The 14,014-nt window shown below is 45.4% G+C and overlaps 1 protein-coding gene across 2 annotated transcripts in view; it reads left to right on the top strand.

Moving 5' to 3' along the window:
• The window catches only part of PAN3 (poly(A) specific ribonuclease subunit PAN3), a 1,023,990-nt gene that overhangs the window by 702,073 nt on the left and 307,903 nt on the right, over positions 1-14,014 (top strand). For both annotated transcript variants that reach the window (XM_086935164.1, XM_086935165.1), the window contains exon 15: positions 7,003-7,090. In XM_086935164.1, coding sequence (XP_086791290.1) covers positions 7,003-7,090 — 88 coding nt within the window. The remainder of the gene's footprint in view (positions 1-7,002; positions 7,091-14,014) is intronic.

The following is a 14,014-nucleotide window of genomic DNA, read 5'->3' as shown; positions in this document are numbered from 1 at the left end:
CAGTGCATACATCATAGTTAGGCAGAGCAAGAAGCAGCCCGCGGAAGGATGTAGGGTTTATTCCAACAGAGCCAAGGATGCTACCACCGCATTGGCATGTGAGATTGTAGCAGAGTAGGATCTGCTTCTTATAGTTACCCTGACTTTTTGATGGTTTCACTGTTTTTGACTTAGACTGGCTGGGATCCTGCTATCCTGGACCCCAGCCTAGCTGCTTTCTCCTCTAAATTGATTGCATGTACTTTAGGTACACTCCAGATTTAATTCTGGGGTAACCTTGTAAGCCCCTAGTATATGGTACTACGTACCTAGGGCATAGGTACCCCAGAGGCCTCCCAGGGACTGCAGCATGTATTGTGCCACCCTTGAGAGACTACTCAAACTGACACCAAGTCTCCTACTGCAACTTGTGTAAGGTTATACATGCACCCCTTACTTAGATATAGGTTCACTATATCTACCTTATATCACTACACATATAAACCGATCAGTCATCCCTATGGCAGGCCTTATTAATCCTGAAGGCAGGGTGCTGGGTTTTGTTTGAGAGGGTGCACATGCATGAGCAGAGCCCCTCTGCAGCCTTCGGAATCTATCTTCTGCGGTTGTTAGTAATGCAGCCAAACCATATATACTTAAGAGCATTATAACCTTGCGGTAAATGCAAACTTTAAAACGGCTGCATGGAAACATGTTGTGTTTGGTGTCAAACACCTTGGAATCACACCTCCACACCAGTATCTGGTGTGGGTGGTATGATTCCACCCTCCTAGAGGGAGAAATATGACAACACCGGTACACCCGGTACAGAACCTGGCATCACAAAATGGATGCTGCCAGCCACAGACGCGCGTCTGCCCTCCTGCTGCTGAGCCAAGCTCGAGCAGGGGAAGGCATGACAATAGGCTTCCTGTCACAGGGAGGTGTAACAACCTCCCACACACGCTTTAGTGTATTGGGGCTGGGTGGGTGCACTCTGAGAGTGCTTTGATGTCTTCACTGGGGGCACATTTGGTGTCCCTGTGCATAGTCCAGTTCAAACCGGTTACGCAAAACTGGACAGAGGACATGGGTGTAATCACCTCTCTGTCCTGACCCTCCCATAGGTGGGTCCCCAGAGTTTATCCCACCCCTTCCTTGGGTATAAAGTAGGAACCCCTGACTACAGGACTTTAGATTTACCTGGACGAAACTCAGTTACAGAACCCAGTACTTTGACTATCTACACTACGCTGGATAACTGAAGAATCTCCTTTGGAGTAAAGGAGTTACTCCCCTGCAAAGCATGCACCTTAAACACCTCTCACTGGTTTACATCTCCCGAGCTCCTGAGGGCTCTGAAGATTTCTGCATCACAGGAGGTGAGTTCCCAAGTGTCCCGAGGTCGACTAGTGCTCTCAGCAATCCTGAGACCCGCAGCGCTCGTGGGGACCTTGCAACCTGTACCCCTGGACACCGTGTCCATTTGCAGCAGCATATGCTTTTCGGCGCTCCATGAGGCTGTGCTTTGGGCTACTTGTAGTCCTGACCCGGAGTAGTAATCCCACCATAGATTTCCGGCCTACACTCCACAAGTGTCCCGTGGGCTGGTATTTTGTGATTCAGCTCGAGGTCCCTTCGCAATCCCTAGTCCATTGACCTGTGGGTCCCTGTGAAGGCAACTTTAACTTTCAGTGGGCTTTCCTGGTTGCTCCAGACGTGCCCTGACTCGCCATTGTTTGAAGAGTCTCCAGGACCTTGCTGGTCCTCACAGAAGCATCTTTCCCCTGACCGTGTTGGTTGCAGTTGCCAAGGCTTGTTGGTGTTCAATTCGGACACTGACCCCTCCCAGCACTCAACAAACTTCCTGGGACAGCTCACCTCCGGACTTTGATCGTCTTTGACGTCTCCTGGTCCTCGTGGCTGCAGAGTCAAGCTTCACCTTTCCTCACCTGAAGCACCCGACATCGGTGGGCATTCGCCCATCGTGCCCCTGGTCACTGTGAAGTGACCCATACTCTGTCCCCTCTGCTTTCAGGTTCTTCTCAGCTCCGATCCAGGCTTGGATCACACCGGACACTTCATTTTCACGGCAGCAGCCCTTTGCATCACACCATTGAAATCAACACGCGTTTCTGACACCACTTGACCCCTGTGCACCCGGCTCTCCTGGGATAGGTAACACAGGTACATCGGTACTCTTAAGGTGCTTTCCTTAGAACCTTCTATGTTCCAAAGAGTTTTGCTTGAAGTCCTCTCCTAAGTGTCCTTCATCTTTAAAATTCTAACCTTACTTTCCCATCGAGTTGTACGGAGCTCGCACCTGTGTTCTCCCACTGCACACATCCTCCGTGGGTCCCCTGTGTCACTACCTTGGGTGGTTCCTTGGGGTCCCAGCGATTCTACATACTCTAGGCACTGTCTAGTCAAGTCGTAGTTGTTATACCACTTTCTTAATATATGGTTTGGTCTCCCCCTGGAGCCCACTGTGTATTGTGCTATTTACTGTTGTTCTAGTGATTTAATATTGGGTGCTTTGTTCTCTAATCTCATAAAGAGATTAGTCGAGAGTGTTTAGTAATGAATACATATTTTTACAAGAACACTTGTGTGCTTCTCCTTTCATTTGGTCATTCAGGAGGTTATGATCTGGTAAAAGAAGCTGCTTTACATTCCTTCGAGATTTAACCTGAACGCTGCTCTCCATAGTTACCACTAGAATAGCTTTTAATAAAGGTTGTCTTTAACCTAAGTATCAATAAAGGTCGTTTGGACTGGTGCAAGGTGCCTACTTTAATTAGTGGACAGCATATACCAGGCCAACTTCTCCCAGAGATCATGTCATGGACATTTGGCAGGTGGCTACATGGCCGCCACCCACCTCCCCAGTGGACCAACATGAGATGTGCCTTTTGGGCCATGTCTCCGTTCCAGAGTCATGTCACAAAGGCACCCTCGTGCACCTGAAGGTGATTTGAATCAGGAGGCCTAGTTGAACGTCACCGAAAACAAGTAGCAGCAGTCATCACCCAGCTCTTAGTCACTGTGCCTGTGCTGCGACCGATGCACTTCCCTCTTAAAATATTCAGGTAAGTCGAAGTCCATGCACAGACTTGTTACAGTACCTGTTCCAATTGCAGTACAGCCTCCCACTACGGCCCCATCCCAGTTGGCCCGACATTGACATTGACATGGTCATCAAGCGGTGCTAGTTAATGATTTGGGGCCGACTTCCTTGTCGGACCCAAAACCGACTTCCACTCAAGCTCAGCCAATGTCATTACAGTAGGTGTCATGCAGTCTGACTTTAATCCAGTACCCCTCTGCTATGCTACAACTATAAGTAGAGATGCTCTATTTTCTCTTTGGCTCCGACTCTTCTCCTATGCCAGAACAGGGTAAAACTCAGGATGATGATGGTGAAGGGGATTACTTTTTCCACCCTTTATTTACAAAATGCCAGTCATCTTGAAACTTCACTTGAAACAGAGCTTGACTCGCCATATGGGCTGCCAACAGAAGAGACGTCCTTATCTTCAGTGGTAGTTCAGGGGCAGCTTAGGTAGAAGAATTACAGCTGCATTCCATTGAGCCTAAGGCAAATATTTAGATAGAAATTTTGCAGCCTGGGCGAGCAACATCAGACACCATGCTTCCATTTATTGCCACACTCATAGGTACTTTGATGGTTGAAACCATGTTCTTGTCTATTTGTTAGCAGCTGGTCAAATGACCAAGGCCAGCACTAGCTACCCAGATTTTCTCACCAAGCAACTTACTCCAGAAAGTCTTGTTGTAAATGCTTCATCCAGTAAGGTGATACCCAATTCATTTCTGACCTATCCCCCAGATAGAGGATTCAAAATGATTGATAACTTAGGCAAGCAGAAGTTGTATTCTGCCAGCCAGGCTTTGAGATCTGTAAACTCAGTCTGTCTTTTGGTCTGATATACTCATACCATTTGGGACATGGCCAGCAAAGTCTTGTCTGTAGTTCCGGAGTACGTTATGGCTTCTTTCGCTCAAAGGATGCATGACAGATAGGACAGATAGGACTTGGTGATGTACATCATCCGAGTAGGTTTGGACACCACAGAATGCATTGGAAGGGCAGTCGGTACCAGAGTTTCCTTCACAGACACACCAGCATAAGATCAAATGGATTTTCTTGCGATTTACAGATAACACTAATGGAGATGCCCTTTGAAGGGTCTCCCCTCTTTGTAGAGAAGAGAAGGCAGAGTCTACTCCTGAAAGCTTTAAAGTGCTATCATTGGGGCTTTGACTCCCGAAACTATATTCTTAACTAGTTCTGCAAATTTAGTGGCTACTCCAGGTCCCCGGAATATAGATAGTCAGCCTTCCCAGCAGTGTTGCAGCAGGATTTTGGAGGAGCATCTGTCCATCCTCCTGCTCGATGTTCGCCTGTTGCTCTTCAAGGATGCGATAGAGCATGTAGCAGAATAAGAAGGACAGTGGTTGTTACTCCTGCTATATCCTTGTCACAAAAAAGGACATGCCTCAGGCTTATCCTGGACGTTCGACACCTGAACGCTTTCCTTTGGAAAGGCAAATTCAAAATGCTCACATTGCCTCAGAAACTTTCTGCTCCCAATCCAGGATACGGGATGGTGTCCTTTGACTTATAGGGCGCATATTTTCATATACCCATCCTGCAGCTTCTCAGACATTGCCTGCTATTCAAAGTAAGCCAGGAGCATTTTCAGTTTGCTATGCCGCCCCGGTGTTCACAAAATGGACGGTAATGGTCACCATCCATCTTCTGATATTGGGAGTACCTGTATTCCTGTACTTTAAACAGTGGCTGCTGAAGCTGGCTTGCTGCAGTCAGTTGTGGATCACCTCTGGATGATGGAATTCCTAAAACCATTGATTTGTACCATAAACAAGCCTAAGTCCAGCTGATTCCATCACAGATACTTAAATTCTTTGAGGCGATCTTTGACATGGTGGAGTTCAAGGCTATTCTTCTGCTTAATTGGGTGCAGGGCATTTGGGTTATGATTCCAATATTTCATGCTTGATGCTGGATCTCAGTAGGGTTGGCTATGAGGCTTCTTTGCCTCTTACAGCTTCCTTGTCAATTACGCCAGGTGGCAAAAGCCAGCCCTGCAGTGGAACCAAAAATCCCTGTGGGCCCAGCTTCACGGCCATCTTTCCATCACCATCCAGGTCTCAGAAGAGACGGCCCAAGATCTGCAGGGCTGGCTGACCGCACACATTAAATATTTCCTCCAACAAGCCACTATCCCCCAACCCCCATCTCCGAGGTGAAACTGTTGATGGACACTGTGCTGCTAATTTGGTGTAGGGGTCATCTGGGGAGGGTGGCAGAGAACCTGCTCCATGTCAGCCTACTGGAGATACAGTCCATCTCTTTGGCCCTTAATGATTTCCAGGGTTCAGTCAAGTGGATACTTCCTGCCAATATCTCTCCTATCTTGAGGTACAAGTCCATGTGCAAGTAATGCTAATTTCCCCGTTGTGGGACAGGAGAGTGTGATACCTGAAAGTATGAGCATCTGTCATCCTATCAGGCTACTACTTCTGGAGAACCACCTGTCTCTGCAACAGGGCAGGGTCCTCTACGCAAATTCCTACAATGTAAACCTCCTTTTGTGGAGACTGAGCAGCAGCGATTGACTGCATTTGATTTGCTTGCTAAAGTAATGGATGTCATCATTGCCTCTAGATGCCCCTCCATGGAATCCATTTATGTTGGGACAAGTTTGTAACCTAATGTGGTGCCCGGGATACTGTCCTTTTTACAAGCTAAGCTATTGGACATCCTTTTGTTTTGTCTTTAGTCCAGCAAGACCTTGCAGTGGGCACTGTCAAAGGTTATTTGCCCGCCTTTCTGGTTTGTCCGCCTGGCACTCTTGTTTAACTCACCTATTGTGATGAGGTTTATTAAAGATTTGACACAGATATTGCCTCCCAAATCATGTATGCTGCTGCAGAGGGACCTTAACTTGATATTGACATTTCTCATGTATACACCATTGAAGCCTATGCATAATTGCTTGGTCTGACTCCTGACTTGGAAACTGTTTTCCTCGTAGTGATTGTGTCAACTTATCATGTGAGTGAAACGCATGGACTTTCAATGCATCCACCTTCTTTTAGAACAATAGGTGCCGAGGACTTCGGCATCTTTTTTAGAGAAAGTTGTGACTCCCTTCCATGTCAAGCACTCAATCACTCTACCTACATTCTTGCTCCTTTGGAAGAAGTGGAGAGGCTCTAACAATTACACACCAAAAGGACTTCTTTTTTCATCGATCATAGCAAGCACCATTGAGTTGGCAATAAGCTTTTTGTTAGTTTTTCTGGAGCACAGAAAGTGAAGACTGTGCAGAAAAAGACCCTGCCAAGATGTATAGTACTCCGATTCAAAATCTGCTTCGCGATGGACAAGAAGCAACCCCACTTTTTGCTCTGACTCCATTTAACCAGATCCAAGGCCGCTACCATTGTAGTGCTACGAGGGCTGCCCCCCTTTGGTATCTGCCGGGCCATGACGTGAGTGATGCTGCACACATTCATGAACCACTACTGCCCTGACAGCCAACTTCAGCTTGAAGGCCACTTTGCCTATTCGGTTCTTCAAGCATTTTTCAGTCTGTTTAACAGAAGTTTGAAAAGAGTACTTGCCAGAAAGATACACTCAAGTGTTTGAAGGTATATGAAAAGTATGCATAAGAAAGACCCAGATGCAAAACAAACCATTGGCAAAGGTTTGTAATTACTACTTAATTATTTTTTCCTTTTAATTATGTATTGACTATCTGTATCCTGTTATACAAGCTGAAACATTTTGAAGTGAAGCACCAAACTCGGTCCATACAAATAATGGTGAAAAATGTGAGTTCTTTTTTAGTAGCAAAGATGTATCATCCAGAAAAAAAACTGATAAAGCTAAATTCTGTTGACAAATTGTATTAGAAATGTGTATATTCATAACCATATTCTTAGAAATAATCTGATTTATCTTTCCTCAAGGTTACATTTGAATTGTGTTGGAATTTTTGATGTGTTAACATTTGACGGCAATCAAAATAATCCACTAGCACTTATGCCTCAGTACCAGGTAAAAATAACTATTAAATACTTTGTATTTGTGGATTTGTGTAATTATATTGTTTGGAGTGTATTTTATGGTTGTTTAATATATATTTTTTGTTAGTCATTACTGATTACTGTGTATATGAATCAATCTATAAATGTATTTCTGATAGATACTTCTGACCACAGAGTCCTCACATTGATCCATAGGCAGCAGCCTGGATCCAAAAAAGCTTTACAAAATAGCTCTTGTGCACCAGTAGGTGATGTAGGGGATGTAGCTCTGCATCAGACTCGTTCCGCACCAGAAGTGACAGTGGGAGCCCAGTATAAGCAGCAGCCCTGCGCCTGACATAATTTAGTTTCTTTCCGCGTCTTCCATACGGATCCGGAACTAGCACCCAAATTTGTTTTCTTCAGTTGACAAGTTTTTTTCAAAAATTCCTATTTTCCAGTGTGTAAGAGAACATGTCTCCTTTTAAAACTATGGGGCATAAACCTTGTAGGGACTCTTGCAAACAGATGTATGTGACAGAAGTCCACAAGGTGCGTCTCTGATTTTTCGGTTCGGGCCATGACTCCAAGTTGTGTGAGGAGTGTGCCCAGATAAATCTGAAATCAATCTGGGAACACAAAGTCAAACTTTTTGTCACTGAACACCAACAGAAGTCTTGGAAGTCCTGCTAAATGTTGAGGGTGAGGACCAGTTCCCACTCTCTGGGCCCTTTCCACATCAGGTTATTGTCATGGTCCAAGTCTTCTAGTATGCCAAAGAAGTAGTAAAAGAAGGCCAAGCTGAACTTCTCCCAGCCTTGCCACTCTCTTGCTGGGAAGTCACAAGAACATCAGGGTTTCTCCTGGTCTTGCTCCAAGTACCCCGCTGAGAATCCGATTCCACAGCTGATCCTGGTTTACCTCGAATTTCCAAGGTTCATGTTGCAAATGTTTGGCACCCTTCTAGCTCCCTCTGAGGTATCTTCAGGCCCCACATTCCATGAGGCCTCTAATTGGAGAGCCACTGGTGGATGCATCCTCTGCATAATGTATGCCTTCTGAACCTGTTTTGGGTCCAGCTCTAACTCCAGCACTGACTTTGATTGAATCACCAAGATCCATGCCAGTCCCTGCCATGTTGACACCTGCCCTGAATATGCCAACAACAGTGGAGGATGTTCCTGTGATCTTGATCGACTCCAAACCAAATTTTTCTCAACCTTGCGTCCTAGATCAGTTCTGATGCATCCGTTCCCAGTTAATTCTGACTCTGACAAAACATTACCTTTACCTAGGAGCCACCCCAGTTTCTGCTTTGACCTAAAAGAGGCCAGTGGTTTGGGCGCTTCGTCTGATACTTAGCTGGATTCTCTGCCTGGCCCCTCAACAGATGAGACCGCTTCATTTGCTGTGAAGCTCAGTAATGCAACTAAAATCCTAGACATAGTTACAAACCACTGAAGTAAAAACCGGTGTCCGCTTAGAAGTTTTGTAACCTGATATGGCTATATCTGAGACCTGTGTTACCATTTAACAGAGCCCTGACCTACACTCTATATGGGTACCTGAGCTAAGCCTTGCATTTGCCTGCCTATGAGAAGGCAGATAGCTTAATGCTACAGGCGATCCAGCTTTCCGGACACAGCACCCTACTTCCGAGAGCCTTGTAGTTCATGTATCTACCAGCACAGTGTACCCCAACTCATTTACTGCGACCCTCCTAGAAAAAAGTAAAAAAGAAGTGAGGCATTTTGCAAACAAATATTCTCCTCAGCAAGCATAGCTCTTCTGTCAGTCGACGTGAGCTGTTTGCTGCATAGGTATTTCCATGCATTATGGGACATGGTCTGTGAGATCTTGGCAGCAATCTGAGGGTAAATTTCATGCAAACTTAGAGTATATTCTTCAGGATGGCCAGAAAGCAGCAAAATGTAATCAGGACTGAACACTATATATTTGTTCTGGCGTTGAAGCACACTGGGGAGGTACTCGGCCTCTCCAGTGGGGCCCTATGATGAAGCTTGTCACCAACCAGGGTGGTGAGTGAGGGCTTTCTATACTGACCTGAGAGGGGTCATATACTCATTGTTTTTTTTGCTCTGTTTGTACTCAAGCTGTGTTTTTTGGAGACGCTTTTCTTGTTTAAATAATTATAACCGGGGACTAAGAGTGTTTCCTCGTTCTTCCTACCTCTCTTTTTGTTGTTGTGCAGAGGTTTAAAGACAGGAAGAACAATGTATCTTCTGAGCAGAGCGAAGGTTCCTCAATATCCTCCTCAAAGACTCCTCAGAAAAGACCACTGGACGTCTCTCCAGGTCACTCATCGCAGCAACCTCCAAAGAAGACGCACAAAAAGTCTTCAGAAGCTGCTAAAAAATCTGCCTACCAGAGCGTCTCCTTCGCATCAGAGTTTGATTTCTGTCAGAAAATACTTTCAGAAATCCGCTTCAGACACTCCTACTGCTCCAGTGAAGGTAACACATGCTTTTAAAAAGCCTTACTCAGTCTCGTTGACGGATAGTTCGTCGGTGGCAGTACCGACGATGATGACAAGACGTCCACTGACTGTTGTCAGAGTAACTTCGTCGACGACAACAGTCACCACAGGTTCAGTCTCGCTGGCGTCAATTTAATCGTCGACGAGTTAATGTCCTTTGTCGTCGACGATAAAGATATTCAGAAAGTCGTTGTCATCAGCGAAGATTCAGACTATGACCATCCCGACAACGAAGATGACGATGAGTGCTTAATCGATGGTGTTGCCTGCGTCGAAGACGAGTCTACCATCAACGACTCTTTCGTCGATGATTTCTCCCATTGCATCGTCGACAGCCTTGACGACGAGAGATGCATCGTCAACGACAGTATTGTCATGTACTCCAGTTGCATCTGGGACATCAATACCAATGCCCGTCAACGGTTCCTCGTCGATGGTATGTGTACCGATGACGACCTTGTAGACAACACCAAAATCTTAGATCAGGGAAACTAATTTCCCAGCCAAAATTTCAAAGAGAGAGACTGACACCCTTATTAACTTCTTCTAGTAGGGTTCAAGCCTTATTACCAACTCACCTCTTGGATGACAATGATGATTTGGACGAAAACAGCTTGTTTGGGGCTGCACAAAGACCCTCTGATTTGAACGTTAAAAACCAGGAAGACTCAGATGAAGATGACCAATTCTATGACCAACATCCGTACAACTCTGAACAATGACCTCGGCTCCAACTGCATCCATGGATGGTTTGTTCTGACTCTGGTAACTGATTTACATTTCATGTTAACACAAGAGGGATGATGGACGGAGCGCTAAAACTTTTCAGACACTCGCCCCAGTCACAGATCTGGGTTGAATCCATCGTCTTTCTTTAGCTCACTTTGCCACCCCAGTTCAGACACAGCTATATGCAAATCAGTCTTGACCCTGTGCCTCATGGGAACAGTGCAGCCTGAACTGCCAGGCCATGTCTTCACTGGACCGGAAACAAGCATCCTCAGACTGGTTTCGGGCTAACAGGCTTATCAGCCATCCATCCATCATTTGTTTCAATTACACTAAGTGGGATGGGTATGCCCAGACTTTGGTCCCTCGCTTACTGTGCCACTGGATTCAAGCTATCCTGGCTGATAAAGGGTGACATACCCAGACACCGGTCCCAGGATGCTTGTTTCCGGTCCAGGGAGGACCTGGCTTGGCAGTTCGGTCTGTACTGTTTTCATGAGCTGTACTGTTTCCATGAGCCATGGGGTCAAAACTGATTTGCATTTAGTTGGGGCCAAACTGGGGTGACGTAGTGGCCAGAAGAACAATGGATTTAACCCAGATCTCTTGACTGGGGGAGAATGTTTGAATCATTCAGCATTCTGTCCATCATTTGTTGCAGTTACACTTACAATTCACCCTGGCGGAGATTTCTTACGTCCACACCATCTCCTGCTCCCGCGCTTTCACTTCCTCCTGTGGTGCAAATTCAACCTCCACCCCTTCCTATGTCTTGAGTGCCTGTGCAGCAGCTTCCTTCCTAAGATGAAGAGGGACAACAAGAAGAAGGGGAAATCCAGGACATACAATCACGTCCAGACAAGTGGGATGATTACATTATCCCTCCACCAGTGTCGCCATCTCCACCTCAAGTAGACTCGCCTCCAGAGAATATTGGAGGATTTCATAGTCTTAGAGAGAGCAGCCAAACGTTTTGAACGTCCAATGCCTACTCACCAACAAGACTGTTTCCTTTACAATTTCAAGGAACCTTTTAAAAAATCAATCAGGTCCATGCCCATTATCGACTATATTTGGGATGAGGGCTTTAAGATAAGGAGAAACCCAGCCACAATTCCTCCAGTCTTACCAATGCTCGACAAAAAATATAAAGCCCCCGACAACTCGTCTGCCTGTCTCACAGGCCATCCTAGTCCTGATTCAGTAATTTCACAGGCAGCTCAACGCAGTTCAAAGAACCCATCAGCTCCACTATCAGCACCTCTGGATTAGGAGGGTAGGGGACTTGACAAAACCGGCAAACTTTTTTCCACTATGTCTGCATTGACAGTCGGAGCGTCCAATTCCTAAGCGCTGCTGGGGCGCTATAACAGACAGCTGTTGTCAGATATCGCTACTTACATCAATGATCTCCCACAAGACATCAAGAAGGTGGCAAGAAAAGTTTTACTGGATAGCTAACGCTCCGCTTCAGAAATAATTGATTGCGCGATGGACATTGATTCCACTGGTTTCTGTCAGTTAGCTGGAGTCGTGGTCCTAAGGCGCCAAGGATGGCTAAAGGCTACAACATTTAGGCCTGAAGTCCAAACAAAAATTCTAGATATGCCTTACGAGGGACAAGAACTATGCGGTAAGCATATCGATGAAGCCCTTCAGGAAATCAAAAAAGACACTGACACGGCCAAAGCTTTGGGTACCCTCCAGTATAAAAGAACACCTTTTCGAGGTGCACGGGGAAAAAAACAGTCATCCTATAGGGGAGGTTACCAACAATATAGGCATCCTTCCTAATGCTCCTCCAGCTAGCAATACAGGACGCAGTTCACTCTGAGACAACAGCCTACGACTGCCTACAATAAATCGTTCTTTCGAGGGAAGGCTGGACGACAAAAAAGCCTGCCAGGTGTCAATGACCTCTCACTTCTGCCGGTTACATTTTCTTCACCTCTCCCATAAATTAGGTGGCAAAATCTCCTATTATATCCAAAACTGGAAACAAATCACAACAGATCCCTGGGTCCTACAACTATTACTCTTCAGCCATTCCCTAGAATTAATGCAGCCACCCCCACCATCTGCTCACCTCTGGCTCACAAGCATTTGCGCCCATTACACTTGGAAATAACATCGATGATCCAAAAAGGAGCCATAGAACATGTTCCTTTTCATTAAAATGGAAAAGGTTTCTATTCGGAAAAAAACAAACAAGTGGAGGCCAATTTTAAATTGACAATCTTAACAAATTCCTCATGAAACAATCATTCTGCATGGTCACCATTCAGGAGGTCTTACAGTTTCTCAATGGGAATGACTATATGGTATCAGTGGACCTTCTAGAAGCCTATTTCCATATACTCATACACAAGAAACACAATAAATTTCTCAGATGCGTTGTAGCCGGCAGGCATTATCAATTCCGAGTGTTACCCTTCAGACTCAAGTCGGCCCCTCGCATTTTTATAAAGTGCCTAGCACCAGTAGCGGCATATCTCAGATAACATCATCCCTAGGTTTCTCCTTATCTCGATGACTGGCTCGTCAAAGCTCCTTCTTTCAACGCCACAAAGAAGTCTTCCAAAGCATGTCTACTGCTTTTCATCGAATTGGGTCTCATACAAAACCCAGAGACATCAGTCCTACTGCCTTCTCGATGACTTACATTCCTGGGAGCTATACTAGATACTGTTCTGAAGAGAGCCTATCGCACAGTGGAAAGACTCGAAAACATCTGACGTTGGCAAGCCGCATACAAAGAAGAGTCTCTTTCGGTGCGCCTATACAAATCTCTGCTCAGCATGATGTCCTCTTGTATTCTTCTGATACCCCACTGCCGTCTACACATGAGTCCTCTTCAGGAAGCTCTAAACACTCAATAGGTTCAAATAAATGGAACATTCAACATAATTCAAGTGACCCACAAATGGTCACCTCACTATCTTGGTGGACTCATCCTCACCATCTACCTCAGGGGTTACCTTTCCTTCCACAAACCTCTCCTCTGGTAATAACAGATGCTTCTCTGGAAGGTTGGGGGGGCCTTCCTTCATGAACTTCAGATCAGTAGAAAATGGACACCTTCTCAGTGGAGTCTACACATAAATCTCTTGGAACTAAGGGCAGTCGTTCTAGCCCTACAAGCTTTCCTGCCCAGGATACAAAATTCTCTAGTGCTTGTCAGAACAGACAATACTACGACAATGCACTATCTAAACAAACAAGGAGGAACTCGATCTCTCTCCCTCTCCCAAGAATCTCAACGAATTTGGACTGGGCAACACAGAATGTGCCCAACTTATGAAGCACCCATTTGAGCCGATACATAGAGCTGACTTAAAATTCCTTCAGTGTAAACCTGCTCCTCTTCTAGCTCTTGTGTCCGCAAGAAGAGTTAGTGAACGTAAAGCATTCACAATACAAGAACCCTTTATTCAATTTAAACATGCTAGGGTGATCCTTCGCACCAACCCAAAATGTATACTTTAAGTCCCTATGGACTTTCATCTTAATTAACCAATCGTTTTAAAATCCTTCTTTCCAAAGCCAGAAAGAGCAGCTGAACGAGCTTTATATTCTATGAACTTGAACCCCAGCTTTAAATGTTATCTAGACAAAACTAAATCCTTCCGCAAGACTAATCAGCTTTTTGTAGCTTACAGCTTACCTTAAAGGTTTTCCCTTAACGAAACAGAGCATATCTAGATGGATCTCTAGTGCTATTCTCTTCTG

The sequence above is a fragment of the Lissotriton vulgaris genome, chromosome 8, assembly GCF_964263255.1.
Source record: "Lissotriton vulgaris chromosome 8, aLisVul1.2, whole genome shotgun sequence".
In the NCBI taxonomy this organism is placed as follows: domain Eukaryota; kingdom Metazoa; phylum Chordata; class Amphibia; order Caudata; family Salamandridae; genus Lissotriton; species Lissotriton vulgaris.
This window is presented reverse-complemented; position numbering and strand designations above follow the sequence as displayed.